General features: G+C 40.5%; 1 protein-coding gene across 2 annotated transcripts in view; it reads left to right on the forward strand.

Moving 5' to 3' along the window:
• The window catches only part of Cers6 (ceramide synthase 6), a 248062-nt gene that overhangs the window by 199250 nt on the left and 23114 nt on the right, over positions 1-25698 (forward strand). For both annotated transcript variants that reach the window (XM_034494978.2, XM_034494979.2), the window contains exons 7-8: positions 2121-2249; positions 4803-4909. In XM_034494978.2, coding sequence (XP_034350869.1) covers positions 2121-2249; positions 4803-4909 — 236 coding nt within the window. The remainder of the gene's footprint in view (positions 1-2120; positions 2250-4802; positions 4910-25698) is intronic.

Raw genomic sequence — 25698 nt, forward strand, 5'->3', positions numbered from 1 at the left:
TGCAGACCATATTCATTCTCAGAACCAACTAGAAAGTAGTCCCACTAGAAGGTGCAAGGAGGTGAAGGCATTGGTAAAATACAAAACACCCATGTGACCTTACCCTGAGGAGTACCTGCAGGTATTCTGTGGCTATAACCTGCCATTATTCCATCAGCACAGATGTTGGCTACCTGTGATAGTTACATACCAGTGATTAAACAATAGAACAGTTACTTTCTGTTCACCAAATAATTCTTCTTTAAGTAGTAGTAATTAGAGCTGGAGCACTGACCCGGGGTTAAGAGAAGAACTAGCTTACTACTTGCTCTTCCTGGGGACCTGAGTTTGGTTCCCAGCACCCATGTCAGATGGTTCATAACTGCTGTTAATGCCAACTCCAAGTGGATATAATGCCCTCTTCTGGCTTCTGTGAGCATTGCACACATGGGACAAATATTTACATAACACATACACATAAATAAAAACAAAATTAACTAAAAAATAGTGGTAGTAGCCAAAAGAAAACAGCAAAAACAATATCTACAGTTTCCACCATGGCCTCTGTTCTCATCCTTCCTACTAGAAAACCCAGCATGTCAGATTCTTCCTTTGGCACCCAGTGAGGATGCTGTAGGCTAGGCGAAGGGCACTAACAAGGAGATACACATTCCAAAAAACTCAACAATAACCAAAACTAGTCTACCTCTTAATCTGCCTCGGCTTCTTAAACGGAATGCCATATCGGCAGCTTGTAAACAAGGCAAATGTATTCCTTCCAGTTCTGGAAGCTTTTAAGTCTCATCTCAAAGCACTGGCAGGCTTGGCACCCTGTGAGGACTCATTTCCTGGTTCATAGATAGCACCCTCCAGCTATGTCCTCATGTGATAGATGGGACAGTGTTGCTCTCATGGGCCTCTCATGTAGAGACACTAATCTTTGTCATGACCTAATCAATCTCCTCCTCCTAACACTTTCATCTTGGTCATTAGGATTTTAACATAAATTTTGGGGCAAAAAAAAAAAAAAGACATAAACATTGAAGCCATTACATTATGGTAAAACTAAATATGTTGTTTATTAAGATTTATGTAGACAACAGAGACTGACTGTCCTAGGAGTCAAGTCTTCTGTTTCCTTACTTTAACTGGATATCTCTTCAAATATACCACATGCTTAAAATAAATAATAATATTGCTTATATCTGAGCCTTGTAGCACAGGCATGTAATCCAAACTGCTTAAGTAGCTAAGGCAAAAAGATTGCAAGTTCAAAGCCAGCCTAGGAAACTTAGTTAAGAACTATCTTAAAGTAAGAAGTAGGAGAGATGGGAATATAGAATGTAAGAGTGTTTGCCTAACACATGTAAAGCCCTGGGTTCATTTACCGAGGGGGGGGGGATATGTATGTGTGTGTGCCTGTGCATATGTGTGTTTTCGGAAATTGCAACCACTAAGTATCAGAAAAATATGTATGTACTGTTGTCCCAAAGAGCTTAAAGTTTGTTAGGTTTTTTTTAATTGTTGTTGTTGTTATTGTCACTGTAACAAAATGCCTGAGTCAAATCAATTTATAAGAAAAAAGGTTTGATCTATGCTCATGTTTTCAGAGGTTCTAATCGATGGATGATTGACAAGTTGTTTGGGGGTCTATGGCAATATAGTATATTGAGGAAGGAGCTACTCATGATATGGCAGCTAGAAAACAAGAGGGACAGGAAAGGACATCTTCCAGAGGTATTCTCTCAGTACCCTGACTTCATTCCAGTAGGCTCATCTGGTAACACCATGATTGGATCTGGGCCTTTGAGCATGGGCCGTTGTGGGACACTTAAACATGACACAGCAAAAATCAAGTCTAAGTAGTGCTTTTCTTTGCTTGAAATTCTGTAGCAATTCCTCCCCTTGTGATATAACTCACTATAGTGGTGAACCTCATTCTCCATGGACTGGTCATTTGTGTATCTCCCCCTATAAATGAGAAATCCCAAAAGGGCAGGAATTGTATCTTAACTACCAAAGTACACCAATGCTATGGTTGTGGAGATCCTCCCCATGTTTTGGCTTCAAGAATAAATGAATGGGGTGGAATACCAAGATGTTGCTGAGCACTTACTGTATTTTGTTTTTCCTTCCTTGAGGACTTCGGCATTATGTTCCTGCACCACCTTACAACAATTTTCTTAATAACCTTTTCATATGTCAACAACATGGCCCGAGTAGGAACCCTGGTCTTCTGTCTTCACGACTCAGCCGATATTCTGCTAGAGGTAAGCATTTTCCTTTCATCTTGAGGAAGACAAAACCCAGAACTCACAAAGTCCCCAGACCTGTCCTGTGATGTAGTGGATGGTGCTTTGAAACTGCCATCTGTTGCTTAGTGGGTTAAATTGGCAAATCTGAGACTTCAGATTACCATGAAAATGTGTGTCCAAAGTGAGCTTTGTTAGCGGCATTGGCTAATGGGGAACTGGAAGCTTTGACCAGTCCACATTTGAATGGTTGATTGTTTAACAGCAAAATCATCGTTTTAATAGATTTTTCTAAGAGTCACACTGATTTATCTGAAAACTGCTTATAACCCAGTTTAGTCTCACAATACAATTAAGCAGTTTGATTTTTGTTACCAGTATACATATTATCGTAGTGGTTTTTAAGATTAAAAGGGACATAAGAATTGTAAATTTTATACCAAAGGTATGTAAAGAATTTACTACTTCCAGAGTTAAACTCAATGTTATGTGCATAAATAAATCATTTTTACTTTATGCCAGGAAATTTTATAGCCAGTCAAAATTAACTCAAACAAGTAGAATTTGCATTAAATTGGCTCTTGGAGTCACCCTTTTCTTCCCCCTGCTGTGTCATGTTTCCGTGGCTAAGAAGAATCCTCAGTCATAATCTGTTATTGCAATCAGAGGCACAGATTCACAGAGTTAATCTTTCATAGAGGTGGTAAGTTAAAGTTTGAACTGAATGTAAAACCTCATCAAAAAAATCTGGTCTTAACCAGATTTTATAACCTGAAGGTTATGAAACTAAAGTGGCCATAAGTCAGAAGATAGTTCGTGGTCATGAATGTTATCTGATTGAAGCTGAACTTAATTCAGCATGTTTTTAAAGGGAGAAATTAAGTAACAGACAGGAAGTCCTCTGAAATTCTATTATAATTTGATTGTATCCATTGTATGCTTAGAAGTGGACATTTATGCTGCAGCCTACGTGTAGCAATCAATCCTAGACCTTGAGCCAGCATTAATTCCTGTGGAAATTTCTAGCATGCAGTTTGGCTAGAGTTGTGATAGAGGAGATACTAAGTGGTGGTTGAATTATTATTCACCACTTTCATCCAGAAAAGATAGCTAATCCAAGAATACAAGTATGTGGCTTAAAAGCATAAGATTTTCATAACCAGGATTCTTTTTGACATCATAGATAATGCTTGGAAATGTCCAGTTAATGAAATCACAAAATAGTGTTTACAGCATATATATCTCTGGCAAGTTTGCTGCCACTGCTTATCTGTTGCTTCTGATGGAACATCAAAGAAAAGGGGTGTATTGGTGATACCTAGCCAGAAGAAGGCCGAAAGTACTTTTCTTTGGATGTAATTCATGGTGTTACACTTCAAGTATTCATGAAATTAAAAGCTCATAATCTTGACTTCCACTCAGGTGATGGATATTTCCTCTTAAGACACATTGGTCTCCTAGCTTTGTGCACTGCTTAGCACTGCTAAATGAATATGAATACCTCTAAGGATGCTATCAACATCTTTTCCAGTAATTAATTTTCTGACACATAGAAAGTAATCTTGTGTTGCAGAAGAGATCTACAGTTTCCAGTAGTGTGTAACTGCTGTGGACTCTGCACAACTTCAAGAAATGGGGAAGAAAAAGTTCACTTCCCTGCCCACCTGCTCATCCTTAGAGTCGCCTTAAGAAGCGGCAGTGGAGAAAGCAGTGTGGTTGCCTCCCACTGAAATGGCTGTCATCAACCATGGATGTATTTCCTGCAGACATCAGAGGATTAGTAAATTTCATCTAGAAAATGGAGCCTGTAATGGGGCTATAAATCCTATGGAAACAGAGTCACTGATATAGAATAGGCATGACACTGTCTTCATCTCAGAGTTTTTAATAATAAGCTTGGCAATTCATCTTTTCAAAGCACCTCTGTGATTGAAAAAAAAAAAAAAGCACAGGCCCAGACCGGCATGGTGGTGGCACATGCCTTTAATCCCAGCACTTGGGAGGCTTAAGCAGATGGATCTCTTGAGTTTGAGGCTAGCATGGTCTACAGGGCAAGTTCCAGGACATCCAGGACTACACAGAGAAACCGTGTCTCAAAAGAAGGGGGCAGGGAGGTAGGAAGGAAGGAAAAGAAAAAACATGGAAGGAAACACAAACCTCAAAGTAGAAGGGAAGACCAATGTGGAAAAGCTGTAGCCTATGGCCTTGGCATTCAGAGTGTAATAAAGACTTTACATTGACCTGTTACATGATTTCTGTCCTGATATCTCTGGCTTGCTAACATCAAAATATAATGCAAGAAAGCTTCTTATTTGTCCTCTCTTTTCCTAACATCAGCCAGTTAATTGAATTTTTCGGGTTGGTAAATATTTTTATTAACTCTATGACAGTTACAGTATATGTATGGTTGATGCTACATTTCACTGAACTTTTGAGTAATTTATAAATGCCAGTGTATGGCATCTGCATTCTTATGCATGTGGTAGGCTATGCTTCACTGGGGCTCATGCACACTGAAGGAAACTTTTCTTATCAGTTTAACTGAGCGAGTTGCATTCCTTCCTCTCACAGGCTGCCAAAATGGCAAATTATGCCAAATTTCAGAAAATGTGTGATCTCCTGTTTGTCATGTTCGCTGTGGTTTTTATCACCACACGGCTGGGCATATTTCCTTTCTGGTGAGTATGGTGGTCTTCTTTTTGATAAAGGTAACCCCTCCAAGGAAGCTTTGCAGACACTCTTGTCCTGAATTATACTCCAAATCCTTCATGAGAAGGTTAAAGCCCAGAAGAGCAACTGAAGGAACAGCTCAATGGAGCAGGGGAAATCCTTCTGTTGGCTGGCACAGTATTTGTCTATAAGTGTCTGTGAGTGTGGAAATGTGAACTTAGTCCCTGTCAGCCATAGTTATACATTCTTGTAATTCTATCACTGAAGGGATGGAAACAGAAGGGTCCCTGGGGGCTCCCTAACTGGCCAGCCTAGGCCTATTGATGAGTTCCAAACCAGTCAGATACCTTATCTCAAAGGATATAGATGGCACTTTAAAAAATGACCCTCAGTGTTGTCAGATGGCTCACTCAGACATATGCATATATGGGTGCCACTACACGTATGCACGTATGTATACCACACACACAGCACATGATCTCTTCCTTCAGGAGAGTTAAATACTTTACTACTATTTTGATGAGATCACATGGGTTTAAGGGTGGTCTGGTCGTGGACATCTTTACTAATACCTTGTGCAGCATAGCTCACTTCTCTTTCAGACACTAGTGTAGAACATGACGTAAGAACCTCAGCTGTGGAGGTCTGAGTTAAGAAAGGAAACATGGTCCTGTAGCCATAGACCAGAAGCGGCATTGCCTCGGAACTCAAGAGAGACACAGATTCCTGGGCCCTGCTCCAACTCAGTAAATCAGAAAGTCTACAGATAAGGCCAGATTATCCATGTTGTCTTAAATCTTCATGGTGATTGTGTATGACATAAAAGTGTGAGAAACACTGTCCTAAATAAGTCCCTTCATCAACTTGTGTTTATAGCTAAAGGGGAATGGAAAGCATACCTTTAAAATAACCCTGAAATTCTCTGTGGCTCTTTAATGTCTACATGGCTTTTGCCTTGTTAAGGACCAAGGAAAAGGCATAGCAGAATGTTGGCGTCTGACAGACATTTCTACAGGTCTGTTGCCAATTTCCCATTACTTGAATTGGGGGTGTCACTTTAAATCTACCACTGACAGTAGATTATTTCTCACCATTTTGAAAGAACCATTTGAATAGGAAGTTTGAGCCATAGAAAGTGGGTAAAGTAGGAACATGAAGACATAGTACTATTTGAAGATGCAATACTGCCCCACAGAAGACTAGCAGCCAGAAAGTTGGGGCCTCTAGGAAGTCGGTGTATCATTAGAATTAATGAATTACTGACACACCCACACACACCTTTTCATCCACAAGGCAGACACATATGCCTTCTCCTTGAGGTTCACAGCTCTTTGGACACTTAGGTTAATCATTTTCAAGCAACAGTGCCTTGTGTTGGCAACAGGCATTTACTGAAACCTTATTATAATTGAGTATAAATGTAGATGTAGGGGGGAAACACTGAAGTAATTTTAAATATGATATATCTAATTATTTCAGGGTTGAGGGTCTTTCAGAATTATTACCATAACTAGTCATAAGAGTTTAAGAAAGAAATTCAAACAAAACTTAAGGATGACTTCTCAGAACAATAGAAGGCATTTTCAGATTACTAAGAATCTGACTCTTAAAGAAATAGGCATCACCCACGTAATTGGATTTACTGCTTTCCTTTTAGAGAGAGTTAAGATAGAGATATGCCTGACTTTCTTCTCAGCAGTTAACATATAAATGCTCTCAAGGTTTAAGCATTGGTGAATTACCAAGAATGTAGGTCCACAGAACAAAAAAATTCCTGTCCCATTGTCAGTGAGAGCACTCATGCTGCACCTGCTAGGATGACCTGTTAGCTGCTTAGAAAGTTTCTGTGACTGAGCAGAAATGCCTTGCATTTCTTGAAAAGCAACTTACGGAAACCACTTTTCTATCTCTTATAATATAATCATTGTATGCTCACTATCATTACGGTTTACAGTTAGTAAAGAGAAATCTTTTCAGATACATCCAGGAAGTCAGGTTGGCACCTTGATCATCTCTCTGACCCTGCATCAGTTGCTACAGTATAATGGACGTCATTGTTATTTAACCCTTTCATGGAAAGAGCAATAACAAAGAGTATTTTAAATACCTGATATTGTAAAATTGTTTTAAAACTCCTTTGGAATTAGGAAAGCACAGTTTGAAGAAGACCTTTCTAGCTGTCATGTAGACTCATCCTCCCTCCCTCTGCTCATAATAGATTCAGTGTTCCAAGTCAGGAGAATTGTTTTTGACGGGGGGGGGGGGGGGGGGGGGGGGGGGGGGGGGGGGGAGGGGGGGAGGCTGCTTTCTTTTATAAGATGACATCTGGGTCTGTCTTATAACTTCTAAGCCAAGGATTCCTAAAGTCTCCGTGAAATCTGTTGTGTGAGAGCATTGTGCAATGCTTCCTGGGTGGAGGGACAATGGTTTCATCATTTTCTGGTCCAGGTGACCCCTTCCTTCGCTCAGATATTGCCCGTGGAAAGCAGAATGAGAATGCATACCACCTCAAGTAGACACGCTCCAGGGTGTGCAGGTTCCTAGCACATCTTCTGCAGAAGGCATCTGTTATTCCTTCAGCTACTCCTATGTGTCATTTCCCTTCATCTGTTTCCCAGAATTCCTCCTGCCGTGATCTTCCAATCACAGCATGAGAAATAGCAGCACATACTATGTGGCTCACCAGCCTCACACCATGGCATGAACTTCAAGATGACATACACCTTGCCTGGTGGGGACTGCTATCCAGCTGAACCTTCCTCCCTCTCCTAAGGTCAAATTATACTGTACATTTTACTTTTCAGCGTGGCATATTTGCATACTTAGTTACATAGCCTGCATCTGTCCCTCTCAGAGTTCGCCCTGCTGTTTTTGGATACCATACTAGCCCAACAGTGTCGTCCGAATTAAACCATATGCTGACTCTTCCAGATTTGTGTTGCTTCTTCCGACTCACTGAAGACAAATGTTGACTACAGAAGGATTTCTTTAGTTAACCCAGTACCCAACAACTTAATGTATGTGATTTTTCACCACACTATGAAGACTGCTGAAATCCATTATTTTGGCCTCTTGCTTCTGTATATTTTTTTCTACAGTATACAAAAGACTGTATTCACAGTCCTGTGTAAATCAGGATTACTCTGTCATCATCGGCACCTCTTTGTACACACAGAAGCAAGACTGTAGAGGACAGGAAGGTAGAGATGATGATGTGCTTCTGTCACCCCAACCAGCTGAGAGACAGACAGGAGGACCCAAGTTCAGAGCCAACCTGCTTGCTTCAGAGCAACTGAGACTTGGTCTCAGAAGAAAAGAGGAGAGAGACATGAAAGAGGAAAGGAATAAGCTAAGGACATAGCTTAGTGAGTGCTTGCAGAGCAGACGTGAGGCCCAAAGTTCAAACCCACTACTTACAAGAAAAGAAAAGACAATGAGAGGATAAAAGGAAATTCCAAAGCTAGCTTTTAGGAGACCATACCAATTTCATATGTCTGCTGTTGTCTTTTTTTTTTTTTTTTTTTTTTTTTTTTTACAGAAGTATAAACTTTTAACTCAAAAGTCCTGCTGTGTTTACGTATTCGGTGAGGATTGACTAGAAGACCAGGATGAGCTAGTACTGAACCTTCAATCAGATACGGGTTTTCCTCGGGGACTCACAGTTTAAATTCCAGCAGGTCCTGTCAGTATCCTGTTTATAATTTGAAAGGGGAAGCGACAGGTTATGAGTTACTTTTCTAAGCATTTGAGGAACATCAATAATATAAATGTTTCATATTTAAATTATCTTACTGCATATACTGAAAAGACTCTGTTAGCTAAATAATATATCAGATGGCATATATCTGAAAAATAGCTATCTGAGGATATATATATATATATATATATATATATATAGAGAGAGAGAGAGAGAGAGAGAGAGAGAGAGACAGTTTATTCTGAAGCCAGATGTGAGTTGCCATGGCCCAGGACCAGACTACAGTTTTCCCCAAACTATGTTTTAACATGGTAACCATTTCATAAAATTTTTACCATAGCAAAACAGAGAAAATTATAAGTTGAGACTCTTGGAAAATACAGTTGTAGAACTATGTGGCAAGCAAGTTACAGCATGCCTGTCTGTTACAGCATCAGATGGCTAGCTGGTAACATCCACAGTATTTAAAGAGTTGCATATACTGAAGGACTCTGCTAACTAAATAAAATGGTATGCTAGGTATGCCACACTTAGACTTCCTCTGCTCATCACCCATCCATCATACATCTCTCTAGAGCACCATGATATGGTCTTCATAAGGATTTTATAATTTCTAGTTGCCACTTTTAAAAGCAAAATTCATTAAAATGGCTCATTTATTTAACTCAGCATATTCAAAATAATACCATTTCATACATCAGCATGTTAAATTAGTCAACCTTAGAAATCAAATGAGATATTTGCATTCTTTTACGCTACATGTTTGAAAGCTAATACATCACATTGCCATTCATTTGAGTCTGGCTGCCTACGGAGTACTCATCCCTGGTGTACAGCTAACACACTGGATAGGACAGTTCTTGAAAAGGCTTCTACCACAGCTTTTGGTGGTGACTGCATCCTGCATGTTTCCTGATGTCTGGTATCGTTGTTGATGGTAAGTCTACTGAATGCAACTACTCACGTGAGCCACATAATACAGTAGTTAGTAAGGACATTTAAACCAGAATGTGGGCTCCAGTCCTTCCCCCACAGCTGAATTTACATCATTGCGTTGAGCGGTTACATCTTAAATAGGGTGAGTGAAGATCCCTGTCTCATCGTGTGGCAGCACTGAATGGGTTAATTTGTCTAGTGCTCTTTCTGATGCTTTATTGCAGTCACTTAGGGCTGTACAGTCCCCTCTTAGAACGGCTTTCAGTGTGTCTCAGAGGCTTCATTCTGACGCATTTTCGTTTTACATTTTGTTCCAGGAGTCTGTTGATTTCTTCTTTGACCCATCCGTCATTCAGTAATGAAGTCTTTAATCTCCATGAGTTTATACACTTAGTAGAGATTTGTTTGCTATCAACTTTAAGTTTTATTACACGATGGTCAGATGGCATACATGAGGTTCTTACAATTCTTTTGCTTTGTGTCCCTGCATGTGGTCTATTGTAGAGAAGCTTTCATGATCTGCTGTGTAGAATATGTAATCGTTGGTGCTTGGATGAAGCATTCTGAGAAAGCTCTTAGATCCATTTGATGTAAAATACCATTAATTCTCAGGATTCTCTGCTTATTTTTTGTACAGATGGCCTACTTATTGGAGAAAGTGGGGTACTGAAATTACCTTCTATTAGTTGGTTTGTGTTAATCTCTGTCTTAATTACATTCATATGTATTTGAAATTGTATGCAGCACAGTATGGTACATATATGTTTCATACATTTTTAGATTTATTTATTTATATTATGTATGTGAGTACACAATTTCTCTCTTCAGACATAACTGAAGAGGGCATCAGATCCCATTACAGATGATGTTAACCATCATGTGGTTGCTGGGAATTGAACTCAGGACTTTTGGAAGAACAGTCAGTGCTCTTAACCACTGAGCCACCTCTCCAACCCTCATACAATTTATTTTGATCATATTCCTTCTCCTTTCCCAAATCCTCCCCACCTCCCTCCCCACCCATCTTAAGTGTTCTCTCTGGTATGTGCTCCCACTCCCTCCTCCTCTCCCTCTTCCTCTTCCCACCCCCTCCCTTTCCCCTCCTCCCTCTCTGTCTGAAAATATGAAAATCAAAACCCCAAAAAAGTAAGACAAAACACCAAAAGAAAACAACACAAAATGTGTACAGAAACACCCATTGGGTTATTTTTGTGTTAGTCTACCCTGCTGTGTGATTGATATATCCAGTGAGACTCCATTAGAAGAAAACACATTTTCCCTTCCTCACTAGGTATCAATTACAGATGTCATTTTGAGTAGGGATGGGACTTTGTGCCCATCTCCCTTTCTCAGCACTGGTATTTGATCTGATTTGAGCTATGCAGGTCCTATACGTGCTGTCACCGTCTTCGTGAGTTCATGTGTGTATCAGTTCTCTTGGGGTCTGGAGGATGCTGTTCCCTTGGGGTCATCCACCACCTCTGACTCCTCGAATATTTCCTCCTCCTTCTTGCACATAGATGACTAAGCCTTGAAGTGTCTGGGGGCGGGGGTCGTGTAATAACGACATCTCCTTTAGAGTGAGTGCTCCAAAGTCTCTCCCAGAATTATGGACGTTGTCCACCTGTAGGCCTCTGAAGCTTCTCTGATGAGGGTTGAGCAATGCACTGACCTTTGGGTATTTTATTGCTACATTGCCTTAACAGAATAAGAGTGGTAGGTTTTCCTAGGGTGCACAACTTATCTAGTCCCAGGTTCTTGGCTACTTTAGCAATGTCAGGTACGGGTTCCATCTCATGGAGTATGAGCCTTAAATGCAGTTTTCAACTACGATCGGTTGCTATCATAACATATGAGCTGCTGTTGTAGCAGTATCAGATGACCTTCCAGTGGACCACAGGTAAGATTTTCTTTATCTGTTAGAGAGTTGAGGCCATAAATATTCAGAGTTATTATTGAAAGGTATGTGTAGATTGCAGTCATTTTGATGTTTTTTTAACTGGTTTGTTCTTTTAGCTGTGGTTTCATTGAACTATAGCTTTGTTTGGTTCTTTCTGGATTCTCTTGACCAGGCTTGTTCTATGCTTTACTTTTGCTTCCAGTGTTCCTTTTGTGTTTTCTTATTGTCTGTGTAGCACCATTGCACGTTCCTTTCCAGCAGTACGTGAAGGTTCTACCTTCTCTACATCCTTTACCAAGATCTGTTGTCTATCTTTCTTATTATAGTTGTTCTGAAGGGGATGAAGTGCAGTCCTGTTACAGCTTTGATTTCCTTTCAAATCTTTTACTCACTTTTAATTGGGTTGTCTTTCTATCATGGTGGGAGTTGGTTATGTTACACCAACCACACCATTCCTTAATGGGCTGTTGCTTCTACTGTGATGTCATTGTCATGTCAGTGGAACCAAATATTTGTTGTCACTGTCCTCATTTCCTGCCCTATACTTAACTGACTTGACTTCATTTCTGCCTCTTGAAGTTTTTATTCTCTTTTATCCAAAATGACTCATCTGTCCTATCAGAGAACTGTGTCGTCTAATGAGCCAAGAACTACAGATGCAGTAACATACCCTGTCCTCCTCTCAGAGCAGAGACACTGTCCAAGGAACTGGTGAGGATTTCTATTCAGGGGACATCTGGGCCACATACCAGTCCCACCTCACACAGGTCAGGAGAGAAATTCTCTCCATCTGGGCCTTCCCAATGACATCATGGTCTAGTGTTGTTTTACTGTAGACAGCCCCTTGTCTTGCCGTTCCCAGAACATGATGCACTTCCAAAAGTGAAACTTTTATATCCACCGTGTACAACCTTTGGCCCTGCCCACCAGCCAGTCTGCTTTGGAAAGGGGGGTATTAAAGTGACACTGTTCCGATTCACGATCTCCACAGAACACACAATTCCCACCCCAGCAGCCCAGTCTGCAGGATGGTGAGATGAGAAAAATCTAATTTAACAAGCAACTGTAACTGTCAGATAATTTAGCAACTGCATGGATAATTAATAGGGAGAGCCTGTAAAAGCAGTGTCCTTAATGTCTATCCTGCGGTGTTTACACCCTAGCTTTCTGTGCTTCTAACTGACTCTACAGCACAGACCAATGAATAGCTCACTATAACCAACAACAGGAAAAAAAAACCCTACAGCCCTCCTTCCTAGAGTCATCAAGATAAATATTATAAATTCTTCCAGTCTCTTCTTCCATAGTTTTCAAGATATTCTTTTCTGATTCTGAATTGTCTTTTGTCAACTCTATGCAAGTTATGTCAGCTTTTCAGAATGTAAGTTTCCGTAGTATTTAAATTAGCGATACATCATTATTTCAAAGTAATGGCCTTGGGGTGATAGCATAGGATGACACTGAAATGATCTTGTTCACAGAATCATGGACTTCTTCAATTATACAGCTCGTGTACTCTGCTAATAATATACTATCTTGCAATTTTGTGAACATAAAACCCTGGAGTTGTAAGATCATAATACGAGCATCCGGGAGGCCAGAATAATTGGCCTTCACTTTCCATTCTCAGTAACAACTTGGCTCTGTAGTACTTCCGTGTTTGTGACTAAGCATAAGGATAGGAGAGCTATACAAGTGCTTTGTACTTCACTGATCTTATCAAACCATTTATGGAATGGTTCAGGATTTATCATGTCGGTTTTACTTTCTAACATATTCATGAATAGTCTGAGTCCTTCTTTATTAAATGGTATCTACAATTTAGGAACCTCCAAGATTATTACAGTTAGAAAGACTTCTATATTTTTACCTTTTCCAAATACATTCTTATGACATTTGTATATAATCGGGACTGAATTTAGACAAGGTCCAGTAATTATATACCTTGAAACATTTCACATTGCAGTAAGTATTCCAACACCCCAAAAATACATACTGAATACTTGCTGCATTACTACCATCAAACTAATAATCACCAGTGGCCCAGATAACAAATGTTCGTTATAATAGGGTCATCATTCAGAAACAGCTTTTAGTTTAATAGTGCCTCTTCATAAATTTAGTAAATTATCTCTGCTTGTGTTCCCTTGTCTCAAAAATATGTGTATTCTAGTCTTGTAGTTGGACACTCACTAATTTGATGCATTTTAGACTAAGCGTACCTGTGATTAGAAGCTATAACCCTTTCTGTTGATCCCCACCTTTTTTCTGCACTCTATTTCTGGGTAACCCACAAGTTTCTACAACTTGCCAGGTTTCACAAAAGTATAATCTCAACTTGGCATGGAGTAGGCTGTGCTCAGTCTCATGACAGCACCTGTTATAATGCCTTGCTCAGAATGACACTTTAATTCTAAATGATTTCACAACTCTTTGCTTAGTTGATCTCCCTGATCTTTGTGACATTTGTACGCACAGAGAAACTTGAATTTTCACCGTGATTCACCTAAGCTCTCTGATTCTGATCTCCTAATATCAGTTCAGCCAACCTTACTATTTTCTATTTTTTTTCTTCCTGCAATAGAATACTGTCTTCTTTAAGGCCACTGGGAAAGATAAACCTTTTGAGTATTTGACAAATAATATGTCATTTAAAGGTAGTTTCCTGTCATTCTGCTTCAGCCATCAAGTCATTATAAAACAGTATCACCATCAACCCACAAATTAGAATCAGAGTAATGCAAAAAGGAGATCCAGAAGGACTCTGAAAGAACAGCAACGTGGTGCAGCTAAGGGGGAAACTATTTGCCTTGAGTTGTATTCCTCCTGCTTGTGTGTCAGAAGATCAGGCAGATGGATTCTGTGTGTCTTTCACTTCAACAGTTAAATAGTGAGTGCCTGTCTCATCAGAAAAGCTAGTGAGTGAAATGTTGTTTCTGGTGGTGCTTTATAAAAATATCATCTAAATAGGAAGGACTTTCAAATGCCATTACTATGAAGATGGAAAGTCCAGTTATTGCCAAGCAATATGCCAACGTGGTATGTTTTTAATAGCACTTGATTTTCTTTATAGCTAATGAACCATAAGTGCCTTTGAAATAAACTTATGAAACACTTTCCCAAGACCTGATACCCACACTGTCTTGTTTCAATCACATCTTCTCTCAGAACTCAGTGAGTACAGAGTACAGAATGTGGTTGCATTTTTCTCCCAGATCCCAGTGGACCTAACTCAAGATATCAGAAATCACTATCGCTGTCCACAGACTCTCCCAAAGTCAGCAGGTGTGTGTTAGGTGACTCCTCTCCTTGTTGAGTCTCAGATTTCTGTTCATTATTCAGTCAAGAATGGGCCTGCACTGCTACCAAGACCTGCCTGGCCTGGATGAGGTATATATCCCTATGTACACCCCAGATAGCCAACCCTCAGCTCTAAAAAAATTCTCATCATTGTGCACCTTCAGGATCAGTGCAGCAGAAACATTTGCCTTCAAAAGCTGCTACTTCCTGTTGGTGTTTCGCCATTTTCTTTTATAAGATTTGAAACTCATCCAAATGTGTAGTGGCACGGAAGCCTTTTCTTTGATTCATTTCTGAAAATATATCTTTCAAAGGAGCATGGCTTACATGATTTTTCTGAATAGCTGATAAGAAGTAGATTAGTCTCAGTTCACAAATTTGGAAAAAGCTTATTCTCTCGCTCCTGAAAACCCTTGATAACTGTACTCTCAGATTTGTATTGGTGTTGTTCTGTGTTCAATGGATGGGGAAGATAAGGATGAAGCCTCGAAATAGATAGTAATGGTAGATGGGTAACTTGGCATGCTTTTTAATAACATGCATTTCTGATAGTGCCTTCTCCAGGAGTCAGTTGGATGCAAGTGCTGTGTGCTGAGAGACATTGCTATTTTAATTTACTCCTACAATTGACAGGTTAAACCAAAAATCCACAGCTACAGCTTGTAGGACAAGACAGCAGACAGCCCATTTTTATAAATAAAGTTTTATTGGCACACAGCCTTGCCCATCAGTCATGTGTTGTCTCTGGCTGCTTTCTGCTGCCATGTCATTATTGGGTAGTTAGGGAGTGATCACAAGCCCAGTACCATACCATCCAGTTCTTTGAAGAAGACTCTTGCCAGCTCTTTGACTTGGCCATTAAGATTTTGACTTGCAATCAGAGTAGGAGTTCAGAATTCCAGTAAGATAAGACAGTTGGGGGAGTGACACACTAAATGCATTTAGCCTCCAGATATTTTCTGTCCAGTTATATCTACCTTCAGCAGAAACAGATAGAGATGTTATTCTTAATACTGTGGCAGCACAGAGGGAAGGTATACACCTCAGGCACGTAGTGACTTTTGTCAACAAGGCAAAGTATTTTACAACACTCACAACACAGAACAGTGTTCCCTTCCTCCATCCTTCCCAGGCACTTAGCTTAGTGGCAGGTGTCTAACCTCAAATTGGTTACCACTCCCAAACCTTTCAGCACAGCTTACATCAACCCAGCCTGTTAGTCTTAATTCTTCCTTGGAATGAACAGGCTATAAATCCACCCTTAATTCTCACACACTCCTGTGTCTTCCATGTCTTCATGTCCTCTGTAGTCCTGACTGATACCGCAACATAAATTTGTCATGAAATAAGTGAATATTCAATGGGATTTGTTGGTGGGCAACACATTGCGTTCTGATATCTGAGTTATGTATTTGATAATTATAAAGAAATGTTTTGGGTAGAACTCACTGAAGTATTTATTAAAACTTGTCCAAAAGAACTGAGAAGAAAGTCCAGAGAAATGGTATTGACTATGTTCCATTTGTGAGGGCCCATGGAATAGTCTTACAAGATAGTCCCAAATGTTTTAAGATTCTAAGCAGTTAAGAGGTACTGTCTGAATTAAGAGTTTTAGATTATCTTTTTAATTGAAATATAAATTCAGTGAACAATAGCTAATGAAATGGAATTTCTATTAATATAATTTTATGGCTCAGTGGTGGATATTAATCAAATAATATGATCTTTGGAAGTGTTTATCAATACAATGTATAGGAAGTGCTGGGTCACTCCTATTTCATTGCAGTCTCCTACTTATCACACCTGTAGAAGCTGCAATCAAAACTGGTGTTGAAGGGGCTAGCAAGATGACTCGGCAGATAAAGGTGCAGATTACACAAGCCTAGAGACCTGAGCTTGACCTCTAGAGCCCCCATAAATGTTTAAGGCAGTAGTTCTAAACATGGGGTTTGTGACGACTTTGGGAAATCAAATGACCCCTTTCACAGGGGTTGCCTAAGATTGTCAGAAAACACAGATATTTACATTACAGTTCTTAAGAGTAGCAAAATCACAGTTATAAAGTAGCAATAAAAATAATTTTGTGGTTGAGGGTCACCACAATATGAGGAACTATATTAAAGGGTCGCAGCATTAGGAAGATTGAGAACCACTGGTTTAAGGAGAGAACAGATTTCACAGATTATTCTCTGGCCTTCACGCATAAGCCCTGGCACACACAGCCACACATTAACATCACACCACACACACACTCTAATAATGATGATAAAATATTTTAATTAGTGTTAACCATCAAATAGTAAATGATTTCAATTTTAAATGATTTTATTATTAAGCATTTTTAACCAATAACAAATGAACAAGACAAAAATATACTTACTTGATACATTAATTAGTATATTTCCATTAGTTAAGATTTTAGCTCACCAAATTTTCCTCATCTTTGGCAGAAACTGAAGGATGTTTTTATCTTGTGTGCTACTGTACTCAAGCCCTGTGATAAAGCAAAGGACATTTTAAGTTGACATAAAGGTATCTTTTGAACTTGTCCTACGCCATCTATTTTGAGGGTGTGTCAAGCTCTGAAAACATCTCTGTGTAGAAGGCCTTGAAATTACCACGGTTCCCGGAAAACTACATTACATTATGAGCACAGTCTGCAAAGTCAGCACTTTGCGAAAAGGGTCAGCACCCTCCTCTTTGCATTAAGCTTACAGCCGCTCCTAGAAATAGGTTAAGGCTACTGTGAAAAAGGAACAGAGAAAACCAAGCTTAGATGGCTAAGTAGTGAGTTATTCACAGGGCTTCACCCCACTCCCCTTCTCTTTCTGCTGATATGATCGGATTTTTTCTGATTTAAACTTAGAGAAGTCCTGTGCTTTCTGTGACAGCCACACGGCATCTGGCTCAATCACTGCCCTGGTGGTGTCTGATAGCCATTAGCTCTTTTTTCAGCCCTTGATACTTAGGAATAAATTCCAGCAAGACAGGAACTTTGTCTGTTCCCTCTTTGCCCAGCACTGTGTGCAGTGCCTGGTGCTGATTCATCTTCCCAGACAGCTCTGCATCCGCTCTGCATCTTGATTTGGGAGTTACTGTGATAAAGATGGTCTCCCCATTTCAGTGTGATAGTCCAAAAGCCACAAAGATGCTCTCTTCTGAGGCTGTGCCTTCTACCTAATCCCCCTGCAACTGTCTCTTCCCTTCTACCTAATCTCCCTATAATTGTCATGTCCACATGCAGTCCCCTGATGAGGTGCTCTGAACTCTATTAGGTATAGTGTGTAGGGGTCTGGAATTGGGGTGGCCTGTGTCAGACAACTGTCTTGTGTCTGTATCTCTTTGTCTTGTTCTGTTTTTAACGTTTTTCTATCCATATGTCAAAGGTTTGGCCTTATTCTAAATGTAACTCCCCTCACAGCTGGGATTGTTACTTATTTCGTCTCTGACCTGGTTTTCGAAACCCCACAGTGAGCCGAAATAAAATGATCTGTTGTTTTGTTTCTGTGCGATACAGACAGGCTCATGTGACACATGTATATTTGATATAGAGAGAGATCAAAGATCTATCACATACATATCAGTCATTCAGTCAAATTGAAAGCTTGAATACTTTAGGGGAAAATCAAGGCAAATCAATGTAGTCACGGCTGATTTTTAAACCGTATGTGTATTCTTCACACATAAATGGAAGGATTGGAAGAGGTCTAGTTCTGAAGTTTCTAGAGCCTACAGTTTGGCAATTAGAAGGTATCATGAACTTCTAGTAAGAAAAATTACGAAGTGATGATTGCAGGGGACTTGGGGAGCAGATGCACTTGGTAGTTAAAGAGAGACAATACACACAGCTTGCTTGTTTTAAAAGTTGGCAGCTTACAGAAGCAAAGAAAGATGGTGGCCGGCAGTCAGAAAGGCCATGCTTTAGCTCAAACACTGGGCGTGTCTCAGGTACTGCGGCTGGAGGATGCCAAATGGAAAGCTGTGACATGAGGGTAGGTTTGAGTGGCTTGTATCCTGTTACTTTTAAAAGTTAATGACTCCATCATGGATGTAACAAACACACCAGCGTGTCCCCCGTGAGCCCATCTGTCAGCATTGGCAACAGCATTAATTGGACTGTATTTGGGAGCATATTTGCTTAGGTCTCTTCTAAAATACCCTTAAGTTTTCACTCAGAGAAACCCAGTTAATGTTATTCTGAAAAGGAGAGACCATAAAGAACTGATCCTGTCTCAAGCACTTTGGTATAAAAGTTGCTCAGCAGTGGGACAGAAATGAAAAAAAAAGCAATTAAGTTTATATTTAGTGATCTAGCTATACACATCTGGAGCACATTTGAGGAAGAATTCAAAAGGGCCAATTCATTGCATGCCTCCTGCTACAAAACGAATGTGGGAGTCAAGCTGTGATTTCCACAGCATCAGACATTTATTGTTGACTTCAAAAACTTCTCCCACTTACGTGTAATTACTATCCTAGCAAATGGCACTGAAATTTCAGCTTCTTAAGCATAAGTCAGAGTGGTCCTTTAAAAGTAAAATAAAACATACATCCTATAAGATCAAAATTAAGAATCAGTTACTCCCAAGTCAAAGCACTTATGCACTTATGCCTTCTTATATAAAACAGCTCCTTACTGTGCATGTCTGCTGTTCTTGCCAAGACCAATATGTCTTCCATAACTGTGGCATGTTGGTTATTAAGACAACACTGGACTTTGAAGCTCGGCTGTGCTTTTTCAAAAGAATCAATACTGGTTCAACTTAATGTCAGCTAATGCTTTTAACAAAAATCTTTTCATTCCCAACCTCCAGTAAGGTAGAGGGGTGTGTGTTTGTGTGTGTGTGTGTGTGTGTGTGTGTGTGTGTGTGTGTGTGTGTAACAACTCATTTAGTTGTAGGCGTGGTAGATTTAGATATTTCAACCTCTTAAAAGTCTATATAGAAACAGTTCTCTCTGGTTGGGAGGGGGTGGCTGGCACCCTAATTCTGTTTCTTCCAGTTTGTGAAAATATCTATAACCAGACCACTTCAAGGCTCCAAGAGTGTAAGGCTCTGACTAAAGCCATTTCTGGGTGCAGTATCAAGTGCTGGTGAGATTTTTATCACCACACCACTTGAGAAATATTTTTCGAGGCTGACAGCTCAAAAGGAAAGATATAATAAAGCAAAGTAAACCGAACACTGAGCTCAGTGTTTTGTAAAAACAAAACAATCAAGCATCTTACAAAAACATTGTTGAGTCGGGTGGCTCATGCCTGTAATTCCAGCACTAGAGAACCAGAGGCAGGAGGATTGTTAATCAATTTGAGGCCAACCTAAGCTACATAGTGAGTTCCAAGCCACCCTGGGCTACATAGTAAGTTCTTATTTCAAAAACAATAATAAGAAAACATTAATGTTGAATGAAACATAGGTAGAATTATTCAGAACAAAGAGAATGTCACAAAACCTGCAACCTCTCCACTTAAACTACTTCTAAATACCCTTAGGTTTTCACTCACAGAAACCCAATCAACTTTATAGATCTTGTAATTTGAGAAGAGCATATTGCAAGGAAGGCCCCATATCCAGACAAGTAAACAAGTCATAAGTAGCAGCAGATAGCTGGAAAGGCAAAGGGAGCTGCTGAAGGACATGGGCCAGTGGGGAAAAAGAGGATGGGGAGAGCATAAGGAAAACCAACCTATGCTTGAAAATGCTGTAAGGAAACTGAATAGGGATATGTAATTTTCAAAAAAAAAAAAAGAAGAAGATGCATATATACATTTATCTTCATTATCATTATTGTCCAGTTACTAAAACTATCACACATACACATAAGGGTGTGTGTGTGTGGAGAGAGAGAGAGAGAGAGAGAGAGAGAGAGAGAGAGAGAGCGAGAGAGAGAGAGAGAGAGAGAGAGAAAAGTGTGTGTGTGTCTTTGCTGTAGGTTGCTAGGTTACAGCATTGAACACATACTGGCCAAGGATATTTGAAAGATTGAAGGCTATTTCCCTGTAGCTTAAGAGTGCTTTAAAAAAAAAAAAAAGTATCTTAATTGAGCTAATAAGGAAATAATGTTGGACTAGGAATTAAAAGTCCTGTTCAAGTTTTAATTCTGATACTAATGTTTTCAGTACACTAGCTTATAACTCTTTCTCCCTGCTTCAGTTACCTCCACTATAAGCAAGTTAATAACATCTTTCTCACAAAGGGATCTGGTGTGTATTAAGTAAGAATACACATAAAAGTAGCCTGCACGACTTAGAGTACCACATAACGCTGTCTTGTGGTTCGGTGCAAACCCTATCAAACACCTATAGGCTTTAGATGAGGGTGTGAGGTGGGATAGAGAATAGGGCTAAAGTCAGAGACTGTTTGAGTATGGATGAGAAATATTAAGAATAATTCAGCAGCAGCATTTTGTTGAAAAATTTTCTTGCTAGCTACCATCTCCTCGTGGGGTCTTGGATCAAAATGATACTTATGTAAAGTCAGCATGGCACAGCCAGGAGGAAGGTGTCAGACATGCTGGTGACAGTGCCCTGGTGCCTGCCCTTTCCCAGCAGTCCCCATTACTCTAGCTTTCCTTGTTCTCAGAAACAGTAGGAGAAGTCTGTTGTGCCTCCTGGCCTCTGTTCCTTGTCAGGGAGACACCACGTGGCTCTGGCTCTCATGTTCAGCAACTTGTTCCCAGTTTCGCAGCAGTTTAAAGACCGGACAGTATATTTCTCCCTGACACGTCTCCTCCATCCCTTGTGAAGAGCCATTGCTTCACGTGCCTGTCTGCCTTAACTTCCTCTTGACCTGAGAGCGTGCCAGCCTCTTCAGAGGCATGAGCAATTGTGACAGAGACCAGACTGAGGAATAGGATGCCAGCATCTTTCACTAGAGCCATGCATACTGTGAATGTGTCTGCAGTCCGTAAGAGGGTTTGAGGAAAAACACAATGGAAACCTTTCAAGACTGATTCAATTAAGTGCCTCCCGAGAGACAGGCTGAGCGCCAACAATGGAAAATTCAATATTGGCTTACTGAAAGACACTTCATCTCCCCCAAGTACCAACCTCCCTTCTCTTTCTCTCTCTCTCTCTCTCTCTCTCTCTCTCTCTCTCTCTCTCTCTCTCTCCCTCCCTCCCTCCCTCCCTCCCTCCCTCCCTCCCTCCCTCCCTCCCTTTCTCACGTATGAAAGAAAATATTCTGCAGCAACCTTTTGGAAAATTACATCCTTTTTAGCAATAAAAATCTACACCTCTCTTAAATTCATTAATGTCAACAGTCACAGAAAATTCATAAGAAGAAATGAGAGATGATAAATAAATTTTTGCAGTCTCTAAAACCAATGAATTGTTTAGCTGTAGTTAAACTCTTGCATGAAATTATCTGCATTTGTGACCATTGACAGGGTGAAAGAAATGAGTGGTGGGTAAGCATGATGCGCTTGTGCAAACGGCTTGGTCCTTTATATTCTATCTAGCAAAGGAAGGAATATAATAAATATGCAGCCCCCATACACCAACTGAATTCGGTATTAAGCAGCGTTAAAAGAACAGGCACTTTTTCTTTGTCCTTAAAGCAGTGCTGTGGTAGCAGGTCAGTCTGAGCACGGTACATAAGTGGCCTCTGAGCTGTGTATACAGAGGTGTTTGTGAGTGCCAGGATCCAAGTGGGGCAACTGTGTGAGTGTGAGCTACTGTTAGTGCCTGGAGATATGAACAGGGTTGTAGGCAAGCAGGCCTGAAGAGTCTGAAATTAGCTTAAACACAACATGTCAGGGACTCTATCGCCATCTATGTGACACGGTGCTCTCACTCTGCAAGGTGACTGATTTAAGCCCTAGGTAAGGACAAAAGAACAAAGGGTTCATATTCCCCAGAGCTCAAAGGAGTTAGCAAAATGGACACATCAACTTCCCCACCTTACTTTCCATTTGCTGCCATTTTATGCTGCTGTTGAATTTACTCCTGCTAAGCATAAATAATTAAATCCTTAATTAAGTGTTACCTGATGCAGATGATGCCAGTGCCCAGCCTGGTATGGAAGGGATATTGAAGACACGAGAGATGACAGAACCGAGCTTCTCAAGGGCCGTGCCCCAGGCTCCAGGTCCAAGTCTGAGCTGATTTTGAAAAGTTTAGTATATCAGAAGAGGAACAGTGGGAAAAATAAGTTCTGCCCTTTACTAGAACCTAAGTGCACTGGGTACCCAATGGGAGAAAATTGTGTTTCTTATGATGTGCATGTTGTTCAAAACACTTTACTCAGCGCTGACTCTCAGCTGATGAGCGTAAGCTCAGCTTGAAGGAAAACCAGAAGGAAGCCTTTGCTGCCTTTGTATTTCTGTATACCTTGAAATTCTGCATTGCCTGCAAAATTAGAAAGTGTTAACACTATTCTAATGATGAAAAAAATCTCTTTATCCTAAAAATGTTTTTAAGTTTACTATGTTAGAAGGCAGGCGTGAATCGCTTCACTCCACTGTGGTGAGTGTAATTAAGATCCATCCCCTGCTATTGGGATTCATCCAGCTCATGCCAGTCTTCAGCCATGCTGCTAGGAGGAAAGCCTTTGGAGCTGCCATCTGAAGCCTGAGTTTGTTCAACTACTGGATACTCAGGGGTCTTCTTCATAGAGTTAAATAATGACTCAGAGGTTGTCTGTGGTTATTGTCTAATTCTTAAACTCCTGTGGATTATCTAACCAGTCTCATCCTGACAGCCACATGATTTCCCTGCTCCTGTTGTCTTGTCTTTTTGTTTCTGATCATTAGGAAGAATGTCTCATAGGAGACTTAGTGTATATTACATACAGGACCTGCCTTGGGAGGATTGATAGATTAGGGCAGAGTGGTACTAGACAGTACATGAACCAGAGACATTTAGATTGATAGTGCATGCAGCCAGTAATGGAGGGGGCTGTGGGAGAGAGACTGATAAATAAAGGATGATGTTGATATAAGTCACCTGACGAGGAGTGAAACCTTCAATTGCAGGTAAAGGAGAAGGTGAACAGCAGACTAGACTCCGGGGAAGCCCTGTGTGTGTTTGAGTCCTGGGTCCATCGCTCCATTGTGCCCTGGGGTCACCTACTCTAGCCTTGCCTTATGACTCTGCAGAACTTGCAGGTGGAAGTAGTGTGTCCCTGGAATTACAGTGGTTAACGGTACCACTGGCAGAGCCATGTTGGAGGTGTTGAGCATATAACAGGACTAGAGATAAATAAGATTTGGCTATGGCAGTATCTCATAAATGCCCAGAGGGCATACAAAGTTGGCAGCTAATGTGTGGATTTACAGCTTTCAGAAAATGAAAAACCAACGTGGAGAGTCATCAAACAAGTCTTGACTATGGGATTCAGTATGGCGCAAACAAGGCAGTAGACTGAAGAAGGAGAATGTTTTTCTGGGCCACGGGCAAGCATATGTCAAGGCTGTGTCACTTGCAGGTCTTTGTAATCAGTGTTTGGAAAACAACATTAACATTCTAAGACTGGTCCTTGCTGCAAGGGGCGTGTAAATAACACAGAAGCCCCTGCCCAAGGTGTGAATTTGGTCTCTAAAAACATCAGCATAGGTTTAATTCTCAAGGGTGAGCACATCCTGCCTGCCCTGTGGTTCTCGGGGACCCAACTTTAGTGAGAAAAGGGAAAAGTGAGCTTTGATTTGACTGATGTTTGTCTTACTTTCCAAAGGGGGAGCAACTGTGGTGAGCAGCGGTGAAAGCTCGCAGCATTAGCATTTTGTTGGTATCGCAATTTACTTCGCTTCCCCCTCTTACACTGTTGGCTTTAAACAGCTTCCGTAGTCACTCTGTGTCAGCCTCAATGTGAGATTCCATCCGTTACTGCCTACCTTCATAATAACTATTTTCAGGATCCTAACTTTCTCATTCTTTTTTGTGTTGCATGTCTAATGCCTTTCCTAAAACCAGCCTTGGTGGTAAACAGACAGAAGACTGTTACCGTGGCACAGTGTACTGGAAAATTATGCCTGTCGTGGAGACACTGCACAGAAGTGTGAGAAGTGACCCTGCTTAGTTCTGTACTTGACCATCTGAGTGTCCAGCAAGGATATTCCCTGGGCCACAATAGGGTTTCTCTCTTCTGTCCATTTTCTTACAAAGAAAACTAAACAAAAATCTCCCATTATTAGCCCCTGATAGTCTAAGGACTTTGGCGGATTCCCCCAGGACATGGAGTCATTTCCCTTTTAGAGCTGATACAAGTAGTTAACAGTGAGATCCAGGGCCAGTAGCTAAAATGAAATAGATATACATTAAAAGTCTGGTCACACAAAGAGATCAGGTAGAAGAGTATTGAACCTGTCCTGGAATTGTCTTAAAGTTCCGATACCCAGACTGTACCTGAGATTGTGAAATTGTACCTCCCCGCCCGCTGCCCCCTATGGGAATGGCTTCACCTATCCCTACTATAGAAAGAAGATGGATACTGAGGAAGGAGAGGTGCCAGCCGGGGTTGAGATGTAGAGCAGCAGCAGACTAGGAACCTCCGTGGACCCTTGTGTGAAGTGTTGGAGGTTTACTTTGATTGCCATTGTCAGTCATTAGTAAATTTAGTTCTAGTGGCCGTGATTATCCTTAACATCTTGGTTGTCATTCTCTCGAATGAACCTATTTTAGGTAATGAAGTTACAGCTTGGTGAAGAGCCGAACACTATATGAGGGGCCTGTTCTGACTTTCCCAGTTGGAGAAGGAGAATATCAGAAGCCTTAATTTATACTCTGTCTTTATGCAAGAAGCAAAAATAAACAGTGAGTTAGGACCTGGAACCTTCTAAGAATCCTGTATAAAAAATCAACCTGAGCAGGGAATGGTGGCAAATCCCTGTATTCTCAGCTGTTGAGAGACTGAGGGTGGAGGGTCCTGAGTTTAAGGCTAGCCTGGGCTACATTGGAAACCCTGTCTCAAAAAGAAATAGTAACAGCATTGCAATCTATTCTTACATAACCTTATCTAGTGTTTTGA

The sequence above is a fragment of the Arvicanthis niloticus genome, chromosome 2, assembly GCF_011762505.2.
Source record: "Arvicanthis niloticus isolate mArvNil1 chromosome 2, mArvNil1.pat.X, whole genome shotgun sequence".
Classification (NCBI taxonomy): Eukaryota; Metazoa; Chordata; class Mammalia; order Rodentia; family Muridae; genus Arvicanthis; species Arvicanthis niloticus.